At 43.2% G+C, this 23,988-nt stretch overlaps 1 protein-coding gene across 1 annotated transcript in view; it reads left to right on the forward strand.

The window, feature by feature from the left end:
• The window catches only part of DNAH6 (dynein axonemal heavy chain 6), a 116,200-nt gene that overhangs the window by 27,777 nt on the left and 64,435 nt on the right, over positions 1-23,988 (forward strand). Inside the window, exons 25-42 of the mRNA XM_035141059.3 lie at positions 289-453; positions 675-788; positions 4,255-4,380; positions 4,464-4,619; positions 6,149-6,310; positions 7,446-7,583; positions 7,679-7,846; positions 8,488-8,636; positions 9,218-9,325; positions 11,819-12,374; positions 12,529-12,651; positions 13,847-14,029; positions 14,714-14,857; positions 16,786-17,007; positions 17,570-17,717; positions 18,886-19,043; positions 20,050-20,181; positions 23,133-23,304. Coding sequence (XP_034996950.3) covers positions 289-453; positions 675-788; positions 4,255-4,380; positions 4,464-4,619; positions 6,149-6,310; positions 7,446-7,583; positions 7,679-7,846; positions 8,488-8,636; positions 9,218-9,325; positions 11,819-12,374; positions 12,529-12,651; positions 13,847-14,029; positions 14,714-14,857; positions 16,786-17,007; positions 17,570-17,717; positions 18,886-19,043; positions 20,050-20,181; positions 23,133-23,304 — 3,124 coding nt within the window. The remainder of the gene's footprint in view (positions 1-288; positions 454-674; positions 789-4,254; positions 4,381-4,463; positions 4,620-6,148; positions 6,311-7,445; positions 7,584-7,678; positions 7,847-8,487; positions 8,637-9,217; positions 9,326-11,818; positions 12,375-12,528; positions 12,652-13,846; positions 14,030-14,713; positions 14,858-16,785; positions 17,008-17,569; positions 17,718-18,885; positions 19,044-20,049; positions 20,182-23,132; positions 23,305-23,988) is intronic.

The following is a 23,988-nucleotide window of genomic DNA, read 5'->3' on the forward strand; positions in this document are numbered from 1 at the left end:
GTACACAATTTAATGAATTTAATAGAATGTTGTAGTAATGATTTCTTGGTACCTAAGAAGTTTAACTATTTAATTTTCAATGTTTATAATTCACGGTATAGGATTATTAGTGTTACCTAGATTTATTCTGTATTTTATATATATTTGAAATAATAAAAAATACGTTGCGCAAAGGTTTTTGTAATGACTGTTCATTGTGTCTTTAATCAGTTAAGGAGAAATTAGTTAAGTTACATTTAAAAGAACACACCGTTACCCTCATAGTAAGTGCAATCCTTGCCTTTCTAGGTTGGCTTAGGGAAAGGACTTAAAGCCAGAGGAAATGTTGAAGACTGGCTTGGTAAAGTTGAAGAAGCAATGTTCGCTTCCCTTCGACGCCTGAGCAAAGCTGCCATTACTGATTATCAGACGAAGGAGAGAGTACGCTGGGTTGTCGCTGGACATCCTTCTCAGGTAACCATGCTCAGTTACTGCTTTGGGGGGGGGGGGAAGCTTTGTTTCTTTGTCTTGAGGACATAATGATTCTTTGAGCTGGTTATGGGCTTCAAGTTCAATATATCCCCAACCCCAAAGTATCATCTACTTGGAGCTTACCTGGTTACTTTATGCTGCTGTTCTCAGCTGTGGATGACTCTACCTTTATTCTGCCTTGTTTTTGCTTTGTTTTTACATAGGTCGTGCTGACCATTTCTCAGCTCATGTGGTGCCGTGATCTGACTCAGTGTTTAGAAGGAGAGGAACAGGATCCTTTAGAAGCTTTGGAAGAATTTGAAACGGAAAACTTTGAAGTTAGTGTTCATACCTGGAGGGAGAGGGGTTTTTTTTTTTTTTTTTTTGAAACTGATCATATGGAGCTGTTTGACATAATTTTAAAAGGCAAATTAACAGTCCCGGGTAGCAGTTTCCAGGAGATGGCTACGTGAGAGCTCAACCATAACTGCCCTCTCATGTTGAGGAGTGGAGGGGTTTTTGGATTAGAGGGCCCTTGAGAGGCAATGGCTTGATGTCAGCATAGTGTCAACAAGTGAACACGCACAGCTGACTGATTTGGACGGTGGCCCAGAATTGGGGGATGCAGAGGAGGAGCAGAGTGCCCAGTTCAGAGAGATAGCAGGAAACAGCTCTCCTGAAGCTGTTAATAATCCACTCGGCGTGAAGCAGAGGAGGAGGGGTGGGTTACAAGAGAGGGGCAGGCTGACGTCACTTACCGTGTTTCCCCCTTTTTAATACGTAGTCAGAAAGTAAGCCATAGCAGGCTTTTAAAGCATTTGTTCAATATTAAACACCCCCTGAAAATAAGCCATACCTCCACGCAGCAGCACCGCTCGCCTTGAGGCAGCGGGACCCAGCAGCAGCGCTGTCCTTGTCCTCCCGCTGCTGTTGTTGCTGCTGCTGGGCCAGGCGGAGGCGAGGCCGCTGCTCGCCCCTGGGGGCTGCATGGCCCAAGGCTGAGCGGCGGCGGGAGGCCCGCGGGCGCTTCTACACGGCTGGAGTGACGGGCGGCGGCGGGAGCGCTGCTGGCCCCTTCCGCGCCGCTGGAGCGTCGTGGGCTGCATGGCCCAAGGCAGAGCGGTGTTGCGAGACCGGGGCAACATGCGGCGGCGGGAGCGCTGCTGGCCCCTTCCGCGCCGCCGGAGCGTCGTGGGCTGCATGGCCCAAGGCAGAGCGGTGTTGCGCCACCGGGGCAACAGGCGGCGGCGGGAGCGCTGCTGGCCCCTTCCGCGCCGCTGGAGCGTCGTGGGCTGCATGGCCCAAGGCAGAGCGGTGTTGCGCCACCGGGGCAACAGGCGGCGGGGGGAGCGCTGCTGGCCCCTTCCGCGCCGCCGGAGCGTTGTGGGCTGCATGGCCCAAGGCAGAGCGGTGTTGCGCCACCGGGGCAACAGGCGGCGACAGGAGCGCTGCTGGCCCCTTCTGCGCCGCCGGAGCACCCGGCGAGGAGGCCTGCCTCCCCAGCGCCCGGAACCGGCGGCTGCAGAGCGGAGCGCTCTGCCGCGCCGAGCGCTTGGAGCGCCCAGCAGCGCCTTGCAGAGCGCCGAACGCTCAGAGCGCCGCAGCAGCCTGGCCTCTTCCTGCCTGCCACCCCACCGCCCGGAACCGGCAAGGAGGAGGAGAAAGGGGTGCCTGGGAAGGAGTCGGGAGGGCCCTTGCTGCATGAGCCATGGGCACCCGGCTCCTTCCAAGCGCAGTGAACGCCGCGCCTCGCTTTGAGCAAGAGGCATGAAAGGGATGCGGCGACGAGGGTGATGGCTGCGCGGGCGGCGGCTGCGTCACGTCTCCCGGCGGCCGTGGGGGCTCTCGGTGCTGCCTTGCCCGGGCCCCGCATTCCCCGGAGGCCGGCCTCATGCGGTGGGTGGAAGGCGCGCGGGTGGCCTGTCTAAGGCCGGGCGGGATCCCTCAGCCCTCCTCATCCTCATGTGTTTATTTCACGAAACACGCCCCCCCCCAATAAAGCAGCAGGAACCTCGGGGCGGTTGGTGGGGTGGTGGTGGGAGAAAGATTAAAAAAACCACGACAAAGGCATCACCGGGCGGAGCGCCGAGCCAGCGGCCTGGCCTCTTTCTGGCCATGCCGAGGAGGCCTGCCGCCCCACTGCCCGGAACCATAGGTACCATAAAAACATAATAAAAATAAGACATCCCCTGAAAATAAGACACCATGTGGTTTTTTGAGGGAAAAAAGTTATAAGACGGTGTCTTAAAAAGGGGAAAACACGGTAATAGGCGAAAGAAGGCGTGGTTCCCACAGTGGGATAAAGGGAGGCGGAACAACGCCAAACACTCAGATGAGTCATCAGACTAGTCGTAAGTCCATGAGAGCAGTGGGCTGGAGACCTGTGGCTTGGTTGTGTTTTGTTACTGTAAATAAACTTTCTCTTCAACGTTGAAATGTGTGGGCATCTTGAGGTTGCGACTTAACACTTGACCTTCCCCACTACACCGAAGCATAGGGATATGCTCTGGCAGTGGGGAGATAGGGGCAACAAGTGAGAGGGGGCTGGAGCGTGCGGTGATACAGGCGGAACACACGGTTAGCAAGGGTGGGGGTCATGGAGGAATGAGGGGGGGGGACATTGGGAGCTGGCCAGGCTGCTGCTCAGGCAGAAGCTACATAGGTTTCCACATGCTTGCCTCTGTTGGTGGAGAGAAGTGCCACTGGTGGGGATGGGGGTCCTGATGTGGTGGGATCCCTGAAATTAATAATAATTAATAATGATTTTTATTCATACCCCTCCCTTCCTGGTTCTGCCCTGTCAGAAGAGAAACTGCTGTCCATAGTAATCTGGACCTGGCATTGCAGCACAACAAAAATATCCCCCCACCCAGCGGCAGAGCATATGCCTACGCTGCCCAGGGCGGGTGCGCTCCCTAGGGGGGGTGTGGCGTGGAGAATGCCCTCCCAGCCACGGGATAGCAGCACGGTTGCCTGGAGCGGCATGCGCGCCCTACAGCCGGAGGCAGAGCCAGCCTCCCAAGGCGGACATTCGGTGCACCGCCCGCCTGCAACTCCCAAGCCTTCCCCAAGCTGTCAAAACGAAGGGGGAAGGGGGGAATGCCACTGGCAAAGCAGCGCAGATACCCTGAACGCTTGGGGTAGGCTTGGGAGTTGTGGGCAGTGCACCTCAGTGAGGGCACCAGGGACGGTCTGCTCCCCCTTCCTACACCCCTGCTCCCACCTCCTTTCTGCCCTGGTCAGTCTGGTTCTCTCCTGTCTCCTGCTGCTCCCTGGCTGTGGTTAGGATTTCTCTGTCTGTTGCACCAAAAGCAGGAGTGTCTTGTGGGACCTTAAAGATGAACAATGGCATAAGTTTTTATGCCATCAGATTCATCCAGTAGTATCTTAGAGAGAGAGAGAGAGAGAGAGAGAGAGAGAGAGAGAGAGAGAGAGACCTTGTAATTGGTTAGCCAGTTAACACACATAGTATGATTAAACTCGGATGTGGCAAGATGTTGGAAGACAGCTTGCCTGTACCTCCTAAGCTGGTCTGCTGATCTCAGGAGGATGCTGTCCTATCATTCAGCTGCTAATCCAGTCATCAGCATCTTGTCCTTTGCCTTGAGCAGTAAAATGTTTTTACCTAACCCTGGATCCACTTGTCATTGCTGACAAAAATATTCATAACCACCTTCTCCCCCTTTTGGAACAAATCTACTTACATTAGCAGTAGATAGAGCACTTTTATTTTGAAACGTTACTTTCTTGAGTAAAAAAAAAGGGAAATGTTTCCTAACATTGTGATTTCTTCTCCTTTCATAGAGATTAAATGCATTGGCTTCACTAGTTCGTGGCATCCTTCCCAAGCTCCACAGAAACATCATAACAGCACTCATAACTATTGATGTGCACGCAAGAGACATTGTTACCGAACTTGTAAAGCAGCAGGTACATTGCAATTTTTAAATGATATTTGTGCAGTTACAATTTTAAAATCAACATCTAATAAACGTTGTATATTCTCTGTAAAGGTAGATTCTGTTGACAACTTTGATTGGCAAAGGCAACTGCGTTACTATTGGGACCTGGATCTGGATAACTGTGTAGCTAGAATGGCTTTATCCCAGTACACTTATGCCTACGAATACTTGGGTGCATGTCCAAGATTAGTGATAACCCCACTCACGGTAAGACCTTGCCCTCAACCTCATGCATGTAGTATAAAATGTAAGAGAAAACTGGAACTTTCTGTTAGATATTGCTAACAAATAGTGTTCACCTTTACATAACATTGCTTTAAAAAACCCGTTCTGTATAGACATATAAACATGTGTTGCAGCATCATCTACGTTTATGGGGCGGGGAAAGCTACTGCAGGGATAAGTTGTCAACTCATGATTACCTTTCTCTGGGGCTGGAGACTAATAATAGTTTTAAAGAGATTTGAAGGTGACACAGTAGAGACATCATTGTCCGCGGAACTAATTTCTGTTGCTTCACTAGTATGTCTGTTCAGCCTGCTCTTGCAGGTTTGTGAAGCACAGCCAATAGCTTGGAAGCCTGTTTTGACCAGTAAGATGGTGAGGTCACAAAATAAGCGAATTAGTGGAACCAGGGCTTCTTCATGTCTCCTTCAACGCTCCACAAAAGCAGCCCCCACCTATAGCTGAACAATGCACAAAATTTTGGACAAAGTTAACCATCTCATATTAAATTACGATTTGAACAAGCTCTAAATATTATTATTTATTTGAATTAACTCTTTTTTGGCTATTGTTATTTAAGCTTGTTGGTTGCTTTTTATACAAAAAGGTCTGCAAGTGACTTATAACTTGTTTAAAAACCTAAGTGTAACAAAAATATAAACACATTTACACATGCAGTTCATTAAAAACACACACAAAGAAACCCCCCTCATAACTGCAGCAGAAAGCTACAGCACCACACTAACAGCAAACAGCACAGTCTATCTAAAGTCTATCTAAAGTGTGGGTAAAAGGTACATTTTTGCCTGGTCCTGAAAGCCTGTCAATGAAGGTGCCAGGCTGATTTCACTGGATCCTATGATTTCCCTCTTGCTTAGTGCATGAATCCTGAGCAGTTTCAGCACCGTTCAACAGTAACTTCAGAAATTTCAGCTGGTTCACAATGCCACTCCCTGATTGCTGAGGTGTTTAAGTCAGAATCTTCACATTCCAGCTTTTTAAAAGACCAGCACTGGTTAGCAGTTTAATGTCAGGCCCAATTCAAGGTATTGGGTTTGGCCAAACAAAAAACAAAAAAACCTCTGAATGGGCTGGACTAGGATTATCTCTTGGATGTTTGATTCATATCCTCAGACGTTCCTCCTAATTTACATGTTGCTATGTAGAGGCAAGAGTCATAAGGTTTTGCGGGGGTCCAGAAGTCATTTGGCACACCGTGGTCTATAGTGATTTAGGATTGTACATTATTGATAGAAAGTACATGTGGGAATACTTTCTACTGGTGTTGTGCCATATGTCAAATCTCTTCAGCGAATTATGTTCCCAATGGCTGAGCTTTTTTTTAATGATCTACGGTAATTCATACGTACTAAAGCTATTAGCTTTTAGGAGCAGAATGTGCAGACTGTTGAAGATTATACCGCAGTACAATTGTGTTATTTTAATTAGGACATAATTTCATAGCGCTGTTCAGTATCTATGCATATGTAACTTTTTACACTTTGACTCAGGATCGTTGCTACCTCTGCCTTATGGGAGCATTGCAACTTGACCTCGGTGGAGCTCCAGCTGGACCTGCTGGCACTGGCAAAACAGAAACTACCAAAGACCTCGCAAAAGCACTTGCCATCCAGTGTGTTGTGTTTAACTGTTCAGATGGCTTGGATTACAAGGTATGGAGCATGATATGTGAACACCTTTATTGTTCTGTAGCATTTCATGCTAAAGGAGCTGATGAAGTTCCTGAAATTTGTAATTTCCATTAACAAATAATATTTTCACACACTGCAATAACCATTGGATGCTGAGCTCATGGTTGGTGTAAAGTATGGGATTGTGAGAGGAAATATAACCTGTGCTTTAAAACAAACAAACCGGTAGGACTGTACCATCAATGACTGTTGGCAATATGATTGTAATGGAAGAGTGTCTTCACAACCAACACTGCCCTTGCTGATAAACTAACTACCAACTGTTGCTAGTTAGGATATATCCCAGATGAAATTCCCTTGGCACCCAGCTATGTTTCACATGGCACTGGACTTAGGATACCTATTTCAATTGGCTCATGGTCCTCTCTTCCCTCGCGTCTTCATAACCAGGCAGGCAGCAGGTGTAGAGAGCCACAACAAACTAGCATTAAAGCAGGATACAGCATTCAGATGTAGCAATAAGCCACAATTAACTGAAGCAGAGATTAGCCAAGCTAACTTCAAATCCTGGTTTGTTGGCCACAACTATGGTTTGTGAGCTTGGTCACCTTCAGGTGTGCAGTTAAGCCATATTTAAGCTACACGTGTAGCTTAAAACTTAAAAAAACTTAAAAGCTTAAAAGCGGTGTTTCCGTGTGCTGCTCTGGTTCGCCAGAAGCGGCTTTGTCATGCTGGCCACATGACCTAGAAGCTGTATGCCGGCTCCCTCGGCCAATAACCCAAGATGAGCGCCGCAACCCCAGAGTCGGTCACGACTGGACCTAATGGTCAGGGGTCCCTTTACCTTTAAGCTACACAAACCACAACAGTGATAGTTTGTCTAAGTCAATATGGTTATTTTTATGTTTAATGATTTATGGATCTCAGCATACCATTGTAGTAAATTGTATAACTGTATCAGTTTTAGAGCAGAATTATATAGTATTTGGTTCAGGCCTCTCACTACCAGGAGAGAACTGAGGACATAAACTAGTGCTCATGTGAGCAACAGAGATACACTCCTTTTACTCTGTGCTTTAAGAGTTTATTGCCTGAAATTACAGCTTTTGGAGAGAGATAACTGAGACATGTTAACTAAGGTGAACTAATGTTCCAGATGATGGGGCGTTTCTTCAGCGGCTTGGCGCAATCTGGAGCATGGTGCTGTTTTGACGAATTCAACCGAATTGATATTGAAGTTCTATCTGTTATTGCTCAACAGTTGATAACCATTAGGAACGCTAAGGCTGCTAAGGTAATTTCTGTGTTTTCTGGATAACAGAAGCTCTGTTTCATGGTCTTAATAATTTTCCCAATGTAATATTGTTCTTAAATTGTTCTTTCAAACAGCTTACTCGGTTTATGTTTGAGGGACGTGAAATAAAATTGGTGATGACTTGTGCGGCCTTCATTACAATGAATCCTGGCTATGCTGGACGGACAGAATTACCTGACAATCTGAAAGCACTTTTCAGGCCATTTTCAATGATGGTTCCTAACTATGCTTTGATTGCTGAGGTACCTTATTTATATATATGAGATTGCAGAAAGTGTTTGAGAGCAGAAAATTACAACGTGGTAATAACATACTGGAACAGTTGTCTTTCAGGGGGCCAATAGTTGAACATTGGGGGGGAAACCACCCCAGGATCTCTTTTTCATATTTCTATTATTATGTCTTCTTTGCAACAGTTAGTTTATGCACTAGGGCATAGGTAGGCAAACTAAGGCCCGAGGGCCAGATCCAGCCCAATTGCCTTCTAAATACAGCCCACAGACAGTCCGGGAATCAGCATGTTTTTGCATGAGTAGAATGTGTGCTTTTATTTAAAATGCATCTCTGGATTATTTGTGGGGCGTAGGAATTTGTTCATTTTTTTTCTTTCAAAATATACTACGGCCGCCCACAAGGTCTGACGGACAGTGGACCCGCCCCCTGCTGAAAAAGTTTGCTGACCCCTGCGGGGAGCACTAACCCACTTTATTTCATCTTTACACTCAAGTAGAAATACCTTTCGGATAAGACCAATGGTTCCATCTCAGGTGCATATTGTTGAGCCTTCTTTTGGAGTCACATTGTACACTTGTTGATGCTCTGCTGATAGTTAAACTTTCTTTTCTTTTGTAAGAACACACAACATACCTTTTTCGTACTTTAGGTTATTTTGTATTCAGAAGGATTTGAATCAAGTAAAACACTTGCAAGAAAGATGACGCAGATGTACAAACTGTGTAGTGAGCAGCTTTCTCAACAGGACCACTATGATTTTGGAATGAGAGCTGTCAAATCTGTTTTGGTCATGGCTGGGTAAGAATCTGCATACTGCATGAGATATAATTGTAATTTGGATATTCACTTATCAACATGCCCAACATATAAACATTTTATTTACTTACCCAACTTCGAAATATATACATCTTATTTATTTGCCCCATTTGCTTTAAATAAAAAACCGCCACACTACTACTATTGTATCTAAATTGTATATATATTTTTGCAGATATGGGCTGTTAAAAATTTAAAGTTCTTTGTGGCATTAAAGCTCTAGCACTGATTGTTTCTCTTAACTACTGAGATAAACCTCCGTGGACTGTATATGTGAAAATATCTTGATGCTGGAGGAATTGAGACTGCTGCTGGTTATGTGGAGCTAGAGATAGGGTGGGGCAGGGAGAGAAATTTGTTCACATTTTAATGTGAGCCTATTTAATCCACATGCTGTAAACCAATATATAAACTGAAATGTAGCTTTCTTCCATAGTTGCATTTCTGCAGATTTAATGATGCAGTTCTCCAACCAAAATATGCACACCCATTTTTGAAAAATAAATTTTATTGGTAATAATAATGCTGTTAATATATGCTAAAAAATGTTTCTATAATTGTAGGTCACTAAAGAGAGAAAATCCAAATCTGAATGAGGATGTTGTATTAATAAGAGCATTACGAGATTCCAACCTTCCAAAATTTCTTACAGATGATGCTGTTTTGTTCAGGTACATTTCTTAGTAAATTAGCATTTTCTTTAATTAATCATGGAATCTTTATTTTTCCATAAGTGAATATGACTCTTGCTTTATTTCCAGTAGCGATGCTATAAGATAATTATTACATGACAATAGAAATTAACTACACAACCATTTTCAACAGTTTGAATACTTAAACTTACTTGTTTATAACATAAAAAAATGTTTGCTAGGATTCAGACTCAGTTTATTAGTCCCCATTCAGGCTACTGCTGCCTGCTGACACCAGCTCAGGGCTCCCCCCTAAGTCTCCTTCCCACCTGGCGGTTTTCCCTGCAGCCTTAAACTCTGTTGGGAAGGAGCCCCTCTGCTTTCTTTGGTCTGCTACATGCAAAACTCTCTGAGACCTTGGAGACAAGGGAGGAGGGGAGCTGAATACAGCAGGACTGACAAGCTCCTGCGAATCTGTTGCAGCCTCAGCCCCCACCTCCTCCTCAGCTGCCTGTCCTATGTCTGCAGTGTTTTCTGCCTCTTCTTCCTCTCTCTCACTCAAGCCTGTTGCTTGTTCAGCAAGCAACCAATCTGCCCCCTTTCATCCTCTGACCTGTCTTCAATGTCCCATCACTGGTCCCCTGCCTCTGAGTCTTTCTCTTCTGAGGCTCCCCTATGGGGTTCTCCGGCTTGAGCCGCCCACCATTCCCCATCATCCAGCCAGTCCCTGACATTATTATATTTCAGTTATAATATAGTACAATGATGATCTGGCTTAGCAGATCACTTGACCAGTCAGAGTAACAATTGTTTGGCTAAATAAAGATTCATGACTTTAGGGAATTGTGGGTTTTTTTTAATTCTTTGTCTCTTCATATCATGTTGAGCCTGTAGTACAGATACCTTGGTTTAGGATGAACCAAAAAGTCGACTTTACACCTTCCTAAACACCTTGTTCCCAGGGCTCTTTGCAGAAATAGAGAAGTCATCCTAATCACCGCTCAATAAACCAGGCAACTCTGGCTCAGCAACTTAGTCAAGCTGTTATAGTAGTAGTAGTGATGATGATGATGATGTTGTATTATTTACACCCCACCCATCTGGCTAGGTTTCTCCAGTCACTCTGGGCGGCTCCCAACAGAATATTAAAAACGATAAAGCATCAAACATTTAAAACTTCCCTAAACAGGGTTGCCTTCAGATGTCTTTTAAAAGCCAGATAGTTGTTTACAGTATTTCCTTGACATCTGATGGGAGGGTGTTCCACTACCGAGAAGGCCCTCTGCCTGGTTCCCTGTAACCTCACTTCTCACAATGAGGGAACCGCCAGAAGGCCCTCGGAACTGGACCTCGGTGTCCATGCTGAACGATGGGGGTGGAGACGCTCCTTCAGGTATACTGGGCTGAGGCTGTTTAGGGCTTTAAAGGTCAGTACCAACACTTCGAATTGTGCTCGGAAATGTACTAGGAGCCAATGTAGTATGGTCTTGGCGGCCACTTGCAGTCACCAGTCTAGCTGCCGCATCCTGGATTAGTTGTAGTTTCCGGGTCACCTTCAAAAGTAGCCCCATGTAAAGTGCACTGCGGTAGTTCAAGCAGGAGATAACTAGACGATTCGCCACTCTGGTGAGGCAGACTGTAGGCAGGTAGGGTCTCAGCCTGCGTACCAGATGGAGCTGTTGTCACAGTTACAAGTGTGCCTTCCTATTTAGCAGGATCTGTTACTCTGCCATCCTGCTGTTTTCATTATTTAAGTCTACCGAAGACAGATTCTGCCAGAGATCAGCTCCAGTTTCCACTGTTCAGAGTAAACTGTCTTACTGACCTCGGCCATTCCATCCAAGCAAAAGGAAGAGGACCCTTAATGTTTATATTTCCAGAACTAATGACTCCAGCGAAGCCATATTTGTTTCCTTCAGTCAACCCTAGTCTTCCCTCGGAGTAAAGTAGCCCACTTCAACCATCTCCATGTGGCTGAAGTACTATATCACGCCCAAAGAGTGGAAGCCTCTGAGAGTAGTATTGCTTACTCCCTAGAGTACAACCAACTCTCCTCTATGGAAAACTGCAGGGTCAGCATGTGGAGGTCAGTCCTACACCTGCCGTACACATCAACAGATGCTACCTTTGGGAGGTCCCTTTTCCCAAAGGCAGCATCTCCCAAAGTCAGTCACACTGTTGATGTACATTGCTTTGATGCATACTTACTTGCAAGATTGCCCCATCCTGGATCCATGGAAGAAAGGGGGAATTTGAGTTTGCTTAGGAATCTCCCTTTCCTGTGGTTCCAGGGTGGGAACAGTCTACTTACCTCCTAGTAAAGGGGAGAATTGGTTGATGAAACTGAATATATTGTAGAGTCCACAATGGACAGAATGGGGATTCACAGGTAAGCTCAAATCTGTCTTCTTTGCTGCATAAGATCTGGGTTATTGTTCTGTTTCGTTGTTTAAGTATTGTCTTGAGAGTAGGAGAGATGGGATAGAAATACTTCAAATAATCAAAGAAAGCTTTTTCTTTCATTTATTTTAGTGGGATTATATCTGACCTCTTTCCTGGAGTCATAATACCAGAGCATGACTATGGAACTCTACAGTCAACAATAATAGATGTCATGCTTTCCAAAGGATTACAGGCTGAAGATACCATGGTTCATAAAGTTATACAACTTTTTGAAACAATGTTGGTAAGGCATGGTGTCATGCTCGTTGGACCAACCGGAGGTGGAAAAACTACAGTTTACCAAGTTCTGGCAGATAGCCTTGAAGCTTTGCATGAAGCGGGTGAGGAAAACCCTTTCTACCAGCCTGTTAAAACATATGTTCTGAACCCTAAATCAATTACAATGGGTGAACTATATGGCGAGGTTAACAATTTAACTTTGGAGTGGAAAGATGGCCTGATGGCTCTTAGCGTTCGAGCTGCTGTGGTTGACACCTCTGAAGATCATAAATGGATCATCAGTGATGGACCTGTGGACGCCTTATGGATTGAAAACCTAAACACTGTTTTGGATGATAACAAGATGCTTTGCCTGGCTAACAGCGAAAGAATCAAACTCACACCGTACATTCACATGATGTTTGAGGTACTTTTCTTTCTCAGGTTCAAATGTTTTTTCCTAATTCTTCATTCTGTGCATAACTGGAACAAAGATATCACACTATTTATTTGCATCTTTGCTTGTGGCTTTTTAAAATTTATATACTGAAGCAGAAATATGCAATATACATGACTTTCAGGTGGAAGACTTGAGGGTTGCTTCACCTGCCACAGTTAGCCGATGCGGAATGGTCTACATTGATCCTGAGGAACTGAAGTGGATCCCATATGTGAAGACATGGATGGCAGGCCTTGAAGACAGAGTAGGTTTTGCAAAAGCACTTTTAACCAAAAGGGAAAACTTTCCGTGTTCTTTTTAACTGACACCCAACACTCTGTGGTGCTGAGCATGCTGAAACCTCATTGGGGCTGTGGGCAGGAGGCAAAGGTTGCTTCTTGGAGCAGTATTAAAAATATATATTTTTAATACTAATAAAAATATATAATATTTTTAATTATATTTTTAATACTTCTGCAGCCTTCAAACATGCTCGCACCCTCTAGTTTCTCAGTAGCTTTGTTTTTGCTCCATGTCGGTCAGCATGGGGCACTGCAGTACTGGAGAAAGTGATTTGCAAGCCCATGCGCTAAAACCCTGTTCCCGGAGCCCACCACAACCCCAAGAGATGAGACATGACAACAATGTATGGGTTTAAATTAGGCCACTACTTTATTTTCAGGTGTAGGAACCTTGGCTTGGGCCTTGTAAGGTATCCCTCTCATGCCCGACCTGGGCTGAGGATGCACAAGGCAATCAGGTGTTGTGGGAGGGGACTGGAAAGTGTGAACTTACCCAGCATGCCCTTCCACTTCATCTAGCCAGGATTTTGACCTATATGCCACCGCTGTAGGGCCAGTGACTCCCGCAATCAACCCTTTAATGGGCCCTGCATGGGGGTGCATCAATATGTTGCCCCCGACGCACAGATAGACTATAGAATACTGACCAAGGCCTAAAATCGCCAAAGTTGTGATGAGATGCTATGGGGAAGGCGAAACCTGCCAATGCAGGAAAATTCGTTCCCGGTTCTGAATACAGCAACCATCTTACGACCATAGCAGCGCCCACTGACCTGTAAAGCAAGAGGTTAGCCTGCAAAAGAAGACCATGTTATATGTAGGGAGGCTTGGGCAGGTGAACCTGGAAAGAAGAACAAGTGACCCTGGGCAAAAGAGCACCGGCCCTTTGCTGGTCCTTGCCCCACCCCTAGCTGGCCGCCCATAGGCCTGCCGATATGGGGGCGGGGCAATGGGCTTCCCGTAACAAGGTGGGTACCCGGTCCCAGGAGCCCGCGCACTGTCGCAAACCCCGCCCACGCAAGGGAGGGGGTGAGCGGGAATTCTATGTTTCACATATGGATTAATATGTCAAAGATGCTTTCATTTTAGGAGCTGTACTTACTTCTCAAAGTGGGATAAGATAGTAACTGTGTACAAATATTTATTCTGTTTTTTTAGATCAATGAGGAAACAAGAACATACTTGTTTGACTTGTTTTGCCATTACGTTGAAGGCGGCCTGAAATATGTTCACAAAAAGTGTACGCAAGCTATAGCTCAAGTGGACATCAGCAAAGTTACAGCTCTCTGCTGTTTACTGGAATCGCTGCTCCTTGGAAAGGGAGGGCCCAATATGTCAATGGTATAGCTGTTTACCTTGTGTTTGTAGATTATGGGGGAAGGCCGCAGTATCAATATCCTGTTATTCTTTTAAATAACTATTTCTATGTGGGTCTTCCCAGATAATTCCCTTTATAACCTAATCTCTCTCTCTCTCTCTCTCTCTCTCTCTCTCTGTGTGTGTGTGTGTGTGTGTGTGTGTGTGTTGTTGGATGGGTGATTCCACTTAGCAGTTTATGGTGAACATGGTGCTGCTCATGCATGCAAGTTTTTCTCAAAAAATTAAAATCCCAGTTAAAAATATATATTTTTAGATCATCTTAAAAGCATTCAGGATGCAAAGGCCTCCTAAAAACAAGCAAAAACAAAGAACAGTTTTGACCAGGCATCTGAAACTCCATCTTGTGGATGGGAGTTCAAGAGAGTTGTTGCAGCTCAGGTTTCTTAATCAAAAACGTATTAAATGATAAGCCCATCAGAAAAACCCTCACACAGGAAAGTATCTAAAATCAAGTTAAACAGAAAATATCATATCTGTGTTGCTTATACCTGCTAAGGTATAATAGCATATATATTTTTTAGGAAAGAGAATTTTAAATTTACCTTATTCAGATTGCTGGAGTTTTCTGTATGTTAATTTGGTATGGGGGAAATAGTGCATGTATTTTTTTAAAAAGTACTTATTTTCCTTTTCTTCTTTGTACAGGAACAATCTAGGTTAAATTCTCTTGTATGCCAGACTTTTGTTTTCTGTTATTTGTGGTCAGTTGGTGGAAATTTAACAGAGAACTGTTGGGATGGTTTTGATACATTTATAAGACAGCAGTTTGAAGATAACCCAGATGCCAAGGTATGAAGCATACTACATTGCTTACACATTTTCATTTATAGTGATTGTGAGAGCAGCATAATCTGGAAGAGCAGGAAGAATTTTTCTTTGAATACACCCTGGAATAGAGGCACTTCTACAAGTGCTTTTGGAGTCAAACATGCCCTGCAAACAATTTATTTTTTAATTGGGTAGCTAAACCCAGTTTTTTGTGACCTACAAAATTCATTCACAAATTCCAGGTGTGAAGGAATATCCATGAATCTTTGTAACTGGACCCTATGTTTATCACCCATGTCCCCTCTGAGGGAGGTGCAGAGGGTGGCAACAGGCCTTCTCAGTGGTGGCTTCCTGATTGTGGGAGGCCTTTTGGAGAAAGATATGCCTGGTGCCATTGTGTGGCAAGGTCCCAGACCCACCCGGGAAGTGGAATAAAGACACACGAAACAGTATTTTAGGTTAATGGGCGAAAAAGGCCACAACTTTATTGGTTACAGAATGTGAGTGGTATTGGCTTAGGCATTGGAAACCACACAACTATATCTGACTCCTGTCTGTCTACAGGAGTCTTGGAAGGATTAACCACCAGTAGGGGGAGCCCTGCTGATGCACATCAACTAGGAACTGTGCCAGGGTCACCGCTAGGGGTCGTGCCATAGCCCTAGCCCCCATCTGGGGCTTAAGACAGAGGCCACGCCCCCCCGGACTCCTTTAACGGAATACCCTTGAATTAGGAAGGGTAGGTGATGGCCACTACCTCCCCTCCCCTTCAACCTAAGACTCCAATCCCTAAGCACCAAATCTTACAAAGTTGTGGCGATTTTCTGCGAGGTAGGTGAAAAACCAAATGGCCGGTGCCAGTTTGCGAAGTGGAAAAAAAAATCCTACCAGGCCCCTTGGACAACCAAGGCGACCAATTGAGATCCATAGCAAGGTCAAGAAATAAAGAGCCTAACCTAAGGGAGGGAGGGAGAACTGACCGAGCAGGGAGAAAAATGGGCAGGTCCTCTGCCGTGGGCAGTTTAAATAGCCCACGCCACGCCCCCGGACCATTCAGATTGGATGGCCTAAGGATGACATGGCCAAGGTCCATCCAATGGCGCAGGGGCTATCCCGCCCCATGCGTGTGGGGAGGGCTTGCTCCCAGCCCGCAACCGTCATCTCCCCAGGAACAGGAAATGGCTTTATCAGATTTAGGCACCAAGCAGCAACATTCCTGTCCACCCAGGTGTTTGGCTCTTAATTGGGGTTATATATTATTATGATACCCTAGCCTGTGTTCATCTTTTAGCAGGTTGGGGTAGGATTTCTCCTTTTTATTTTATTGAAGGATGCACTCTTTGTGTTTTAATATCTTTGTGATGAAACTTTGAGGCATTTTATGCAGTAAGCAACAAATAAATGCAATTAGCAGCAATGACTTCTATTGCGATTCACAATGTACAGTTTGGGCTCTAACATGGAGTGCCTTTTGAAGGGCTTTCACTTTAAAACAAAGCTCTGGTCTTCATGATCGTGGGAAGATGCCCAAGAATTTGTTTAATTGTAAAGTTTCTGTCTTGCTTTATTATACAATGGTTGGAGAGGAAATACAGCTTGTAAAACAGTCGTTAAAATATTAAAATTTCTAAAATTCAGAATCCAATTTTATATATAACACCTTCCACCAATCCCTGCTTCTACCTGTCACCCAAAACTAATAATTGTCAGCTCCTGTCTTGAAGGAAGAGTAGTCCACAATGTATTGGTCTAGAAATCAGGGAGAGATTCTGAACAGGGTATGCATGTATGTGACAGAATAATTCAAAACCCTTATATGCCTGTACAAAGAGAACTGTTTCCCCAACTTGATACCTATCAAATCTACGCTTCAGGTAAGACCAGTCGTTCTTTTTGCCAATCCTTCCCAGTTCTTGACAAGGATGACTGTGATTATTTCTTCTTTCTAGCTTCCAACTTCTGGTGATTTGTGGAGTCTTTTCATTGATTTTGAGACAAAGCGGCTGGATCCTTGGGAGCGAATTATACCTACATTTAAATACAGTCACACTGTACCATTTTTTGAAATGCTTGTTCCTACCACCGATACTGTGCGCTATGGCTTTCTTATGGAAAAATTGCTAGCTGTCAGACATTCTGTGTTGTTCACAGGGATAACTGGGGTTGGCAAGGTGAGATTTCTTTTGGTTGCATAACAAAATAGTTGAATCATTTATATAAATCCCCCCAAAATTATTAATTAGTAATTTTAGGGGACATTAGTTAAGGCACTGTTTTAATTAAGTCTATAGAGATTCCTGAGAGAGTGGAGAGTAGGTAGATAATGTTGTAGGGAGAGGCACTGGATAAATTACTTATGTAATGTTCTAATTATCTTCTAATCTAATGATGAGGGTAAATAGGTTCCAAAACAAAATGATGCATTGTAAACAATTTGCTATTTAACAAGTTTGATTAATGTTTTGGGAAAGCAAGCCATCAAAATTTTCAGATTGCACATTTTTTAAAAATCCACTGGCCATGAAAAAGCTCATCAAGCTAGCTGACTTAGCAACTTAATAGTGGTAAATTTTGGTGGCATGAATTCAAAATACTTGTTCAGGGAACAGCCTCTCAACTTCTGTAAAACAAATCCAGATTTCTCTGTGTGTAGTCCAGTGGAGAATTCGACTCGTTATGAGGAGCTGCATTTAATGCATTGTTGCTTGCTGTACTTTTTTTTGTCATTTGAAGTCTGTAGTTGCAAGGGCTCTGCTAAACCGAATACAAGAAGAAGCTGGTTATGTTCCTGTTTACCTAAATTTCTCTGCTCAGACTTCATCTATAAGGACACAGGAGATTATTGAATCCAAATTAGAAAAGAAAAGGAAAAATATTTTAGGTAAAGAGGTTTAATATATTTTGTTGCCTGAATTGTGTTGGCTGTATTTCGTGTAATCAACTCTTCATTCTTTTTACTGATTTCAACAGCACTCCACAGCAGGTTAGTGCAAAGTAAAATTTCCCAAATTACCTATGGTTTTCCTACAGAATTATGGAGAAGAATTCTCCCAGAGATAAGGCTAAATAATTACACCTGGAAGCTGCAGGGGAAAAAAGAAGATTCAGAGTTCTTCAGTTTTAAAGCTCTTGGTTTTAGTTAAATGTAGGCCTGGGAATCTTTGTCCTTCCTAATACTGCTGAACTATAACTCCCATCAAGCACGGAACATGTCCTGGGATTATGGAAATTTTAGTTCAGCAGCATCTGGAGAGCCAGAGCTTCCCTATACCTGATGTAGGCTATAATCTGATGTACTCCATTCAGTTTAACACAGGAGGGCAGCATTGACATTTGGGAAATGCAACACATCTTCACATACTCTAATGAAAAGTGAAACAATATTTTGACCTGAAGTTGTTGTGGGCGTGTTTCGTTCATCCTCTTTTGCTCCTTCCTGTACATCATACTACCCCATGCCCTGCCACTGATACATATATCTTCCTCCTATAAATTGTACAATAATATAAAATTTGCTTTACTTAGGGCTAAATCTGAATCAAGTGCATTATCTAAGAACACAGTCACATCAAATATACTGAACACCCACACCTGAGATCTGAGTAGGGCTTTGGATGAAAATTGCTTAAAAGAGAACTTGGATCAAAACTAGGGGTTCCAGTAAAGGAAAAAAGTTTCATGCAATGCAGGCTAATTGAAAATCAGCATTGTTTTTCACACATCACTGCATATCCATCCAGAAAGGATTATGTTGCTTTCAACATTAGGACAACAATCAGCCTGTATTTTGGCATTTATGTTTACTTCTGTAATATTTTAGCCATTCTGCCACATTATTCAGGTCTTTAATTTTCTTAGTCAACTATGGCAAATATTAAGAAAATTAAAGACCTGAAATAATCAACTTTGGTTAATCAGTGGTCCATTTCAGTTTAACTGTTGTTTCAGTTTAACAGCATTGGAAGCCTGCTAATTTCTGAAGTGTAAAAAACTCAGTGCTATTGTGTATTAATTTTGGTATTTGGCTTGTCTGCTCTTCTGTTGTTTAGGAGCACCAGGGACAAAAAGAGTTGTCATTTTTGTAGACGATCTAAACATGCCTAAATTGGATCGTTATGGTTCTCAGCCCCCTATTGAGCTACTACGACAGTATCAAGACTTTGGAGGGTTTTACGACAGAGATAAACTGTTTTGGAAGGAAATACAGGCAAGTCTGCTTTCAGCTGGTTGTGACAGTGAATGCTATAATCTGAGTACCATCTGTTCTGTTGGGAAAGTATTGAGGTTCCATACCCCCCAATACCCTGTGGGTTCAGCCTGTAGCGCCAGTAAGATCCAGACTCCAATTGTCAGTTGAACAGGAGAGTTGCAAGGAGAGTGCGACACGAACTCAACCATCAGGTAGTTGAGGGATGGCACACTTCCAAACAAAGGGAAGCAAAGGGTCAGTTATGTCAATATATGGCAGCACTTCCTTCTGCTGGCTTTCACTGGTTTAATCACAAGGCATAGCAACTTTCTTAGCTTTCTCTCCTTTCTCTGTCCTCAACAGTTATAGCAATAGCTCCTGTGTACATGTTGTTCTGTCTTTCTCTCATGGTTCTCTGGAAAAGCACACGCTTCACATTCCAGCATTTGCTTGCTCATCCTTTCCCTCACACATTTCAGTTTTTAATGACAATACCCCCCCTTTAGTTCCAAAAAAGGGCCTCCCCACCTTTCTTTGGAACACATGTCCATCATGATACCTTATACGAGGCATAGGCAAACTCTGGCCCTCCAGATGTTTGGGTCTACAATTCCCATCATCCCTAGCTAACAGGACCCCAGTGGTCAGGAATGATGGGAATTGTAGTCCCAAACATCTGGAGGGCCGGAGTTCTCCTATACCTGCCTTATACCTCTCTAAACGTCTATTCATTAATTTTGCTTTCGACCTGCTTCATTTCCCCTTCAGCGTATGCAGACACAGCATTTCCTTACACCTGATGATTGCTGAAGGGCATAGAATGAGGTTTAAGGTTCGAGCCAGCACAAATAATTTTAGCCTGCCTTTATATTTATTGTATATAGAATTTCATCAGTACCATTTGATGCTGAATTAAAAATAAGAATAGTTATCTGAGCTGTGGTTTAAATGTAAGAAACAAGTTTTTATAGGATTAAAGTATTATGTTTTGACACAAAATATCTATGATCTTTCCCCCTCCTAGGATGTAACCATTTGTTCAGCCTGTGCGCCTCCAGGTGGTGGCCGTAATCCAGTTACAGCACGTTTCATTAGACATTTCGCGATGCTGTGTCTTCCGACACCCTCTGAGCATAGCCTTAAACAAATTTTCGAGGTCAGTAGCAACTTCCCCACAGTAACAAAGAACAAAAAATAGATTCTTCTGTACAGTCTGTCCATAACATGCTGTTCTGAGATGCTGGACTTATACAGATTCTTAGTAGCATGTGTTACTTTCTGAAGTGCTGAAAGTTTCCAATATGCATTTATGCACCTTATTGAAGATTGGCACTGAATGCAGAGTCCTGATACCTTTAAATATCGGTGCACTTTAGACCAAGTCTGTGGATACCAGATGAGCAAGTGGAGTGCTGCAGGAGAGAGAATGTGTATATGTGCCCATGCACACACTCATTGTATCCAGTAAGATGGGTCCTCTTGAAATTCCATGATTTCCCCCCTAGACTTCCCCACCCTTATAACCATCCTCAAATCACGCATCGCACCTGCCTCTCTCGGCTGAACCATAAGAATCACAGAATGGTGTTTTCTAGCACTGGTCCAAAAACAGGGTGGTGAGATGTGAATCACCTCAAATATTTTACAAGGTCCCCCCTCAAGAACTACCATCTTATCGTACGCCACCTCTTGTCCATATTCCTTTGATTTGTTTGTGGCTTTGTCATCATGCTATCTAAAAAAGTTACGAAAATCTAAGAGGATCTATGAGTGATCTAAGAGTGTTCTGGTAGATAAGCAAAAAGAAGTGGGCAGTACCCATGGCACTCTCTAAAAACTCCACATGATCCTGTTTTTAATTGATGTATTTCTTGAATCATAGAATCAACTGTAGAGCTGGAAGGGACCATGAGTGCATAGCTTTTGAGTTATGTATATGTATATTGTAATTGGTGGGTGGTGCTGTGGTCTAAACCACTGAGCCTTGGGCTTGCCAATCAAAAGGTCGGCAGTTCGAATCCCCGTGACAGGGTGAGCTCCCGTTGCTCGGTCCCATCTCCTATCAACCTAGCAGTTCAAAAGCACGTCAAACTGCAAGTAGATTAATAGGTACCGCTTCGATGGGAAGGTAAACGGCGTTTCTGTGCGCTGCTCTGGTGTCAGTGTTCCATTGCGCCAGAAGGGGCTTAGTGATGCTGGCCACATGACCCGGAAATACTGTCTGTACTCGGCCTGTAAAGCGAGATGAGCGCCGCAACCCCAGAGTCGTTGGCAACTGGACTTAACTGTCAGGGGTCCTTTTACCTTTACCTTTACCTTTTTATATTGTAATTGTAGGTTGGTTTTTTATACAGTGGTACCTCGGTTTATGAACACAATTGGTTCCGGACGTCTGTTCATAAACTGAAGCGTTCATAAACTGAAGCGAACTTTTCCATTGAAAATAATGGAAAGTGGATTAATCTGTTCTAGGCGGTCCACAGAGTACTTAAACTGAAGCGTTCATAAACTGAAGTGAACTTTCCCATTGAAAATAATGGAAAGTGATTAATCCGTTCCAGACGGGTCCACGGAGTACTCAACCTGAAGCGTACTTAACCCGAAGCATGGGTGTAATTTGTTCCGGAAGTCTGTTCATAAACTGAAGCTTTCATAAACTGAAGCAAACTTTCCCACTGAAAGTAATGGAAAGTGAATTAATCCGTTCCAGATGGGTCCGCGGCGTTCATAAACCGAAAATTCATAAACCGAGGTGTTCATAAACCGAGGTTCCACTGTACTTTGTAAACTGCTGAGAGGCCTGTTTTGGCATTAAACCAGGCATCCCCAAACTTTGGCCCTCCAGATGTTTTGGCCTACAACTCCCATGATCCCTAGCTAACATGACCAGTGGTCGGGGAAGATGGGAATTGCAGTCCAAAACATCTGGAGGGCCAAAGTTTGGGGGGTGCCTGCATTAAACTGTAAGTAAGTAAGTAAGTAAGTAAGTAAGTAAGTAAGTAAGTAAGTAAATGCCCTCTTACTCACAGCCACACCTATGGGTGCGGGGCTGGGGGACTGATGCAAATTGAAGCAAGTATCAATCACCCCAATGAACTTCAGGCTAAAATCTGTGTTTTTTCCTGCTTCTGAAATGATACCGTGTTTCTCATATTATAAGACATGTCTTATATTTATTTTTTCCTCAAAAAAACACACTATGGCTTATTTTCAAGGGATGTCTTATTTTTTTCCTCCTCCTCCTGCTGCGGCCAGCATTGCTGCTGCGCCTATCACTATGTCTTATTTTCAGGGTATGGCTTATATTCCTTGAATGCTTAAAAATCCTGCTATGGCTTATTTTATGGGTATGTCTTAAAATATGAGAAACAGGGTACTGATAATGAAAAGGCCTTTAAAATATTTGATGTAGCTACATAACTTTGAGCTAGCCATTCCTATCTTTTATGTAAACTTTCTTTCTTTCTTTCTTTCTTTCTTTCTTTCTTTCTTTCTTTCTTTCTTTCTTTCTTTCTTTCTTTCTTTCTTTTTGAGAGAGAGACTCTCCTAAATAAGGTTGAAATACATTGTTATATTCAGTATTTGCTTTACACGGTAATGGCCTGCATAGTTCTGTCTAATATTGCTTGGTGCCATCACCCTTTTTCTTTCACAAATTAAAGCAAGTTGTTTAAAAAGCATCAGAGCAAACCAAATGCAAATATCCCTGCTCGACCTACTGAGCCACTGGCCCACCATGAAATCTTTGCCATTGAAAATTTCACCTTAACACAATAAATCCATTAGCAGTCTTGCTTGCTCACATTTCACCATTCATGTTGATGGATTTGTTTGCACACATGGAAGTTTCTCGCTGGGATGAATGGGGAAAACTTTCTGAATATGTGAGCTGGCACTCAAACACAATAATAGATCAATAATTGGACTAGCAGATGCCTAAAAGAAATACAGGATGTGCTTTTCTATTAATATAAAATGATGTAGTTCCACTTTTTAAAAGAAACATTGAAATCACAGCTGGCTTGAGTAGAATAAAAGAGAGAACACCACAAAACTTTAATTACATTTTGAGCTTAAGTTTTGTTTTGTTGTTTTTCCTCTGACTAGGCTATTTTAAAAGGATTTTTGGCTGATTTCTCTACAACAGTAAGGCAGAGTGCAAAAAGTATAGTGGAGGCTGCTGTTGAAATATATCAGAGAATGAGCATTGATCTCCTCCCAACACCAGCAAAATCCCATTATGTGTTTAATTTACGTGATTTGTCAAAATGTGTGCAAGGTAAGGTGTATTTCCACTTGGCACTTTCTCTGTACCAGTTTTGTGCTCACATTGTCAATAATTATTTTCCCTAGTAATTTTTCTCTACTGTCTGATGTTAGCATGCTGTTTTACTTTTAAATAACTTTATTCTTGGCATGTTGCTGTGAAAAGGCAGTACATTGCATTACTGTGAATTTTTGAACAATGAAAGTTCATTTCAAGAGAATAGAGAAAGTTAGTAGTAGCAGTATAGACTTGTACTGAAATAGAAGAAGAATACAGCCAATGCAATACTGCGTACAGTAAAAGTAAAATTGTAAAAGTAAAGCTGTTAACTCAACACCATGTGCTTTCTTTTCTTTTTTAAAATCAAAAGGTTATTTAGTTTATCATAATTGTGCATAATGTATATCACATACTTTAAAACAAAACAAAATAACTTTTATTACAACAAAGTAAGTGCATAGGGTTGTGCGTTATATTGATCTTTTTTACTCCATTACATAATAAGCATACTATGCCAATATTGTCATCCCTCTCTAACCCTTACCGTATTAGTTAGTTTGACCGTGCATACCAGTTCCCATAATTTCATAATCTATTATTGAGCAGTTGGAGTTCTTATTTTCTTTAACTTTGCAGAGATCAGCATTCCAGCAGTTAAAAGATGCAATACAGTTCTATATCTTCAGATCACACTGA

Source organism: Zootoca vivipara, chromosome 15 (genome assembly GCF_965207765.1).
Source record: "Zootoca vivipara chromosome 15, rZooViv2.hap1.1, whole genome shotgun sequence".
In the NCBI taxonomy this organism is placed as follows: Eukaryota; Metazoa; Chordata; class Lepidosauria; order Squamata; family Lacertidae; genus Zootoca; species Zootoca vivipara.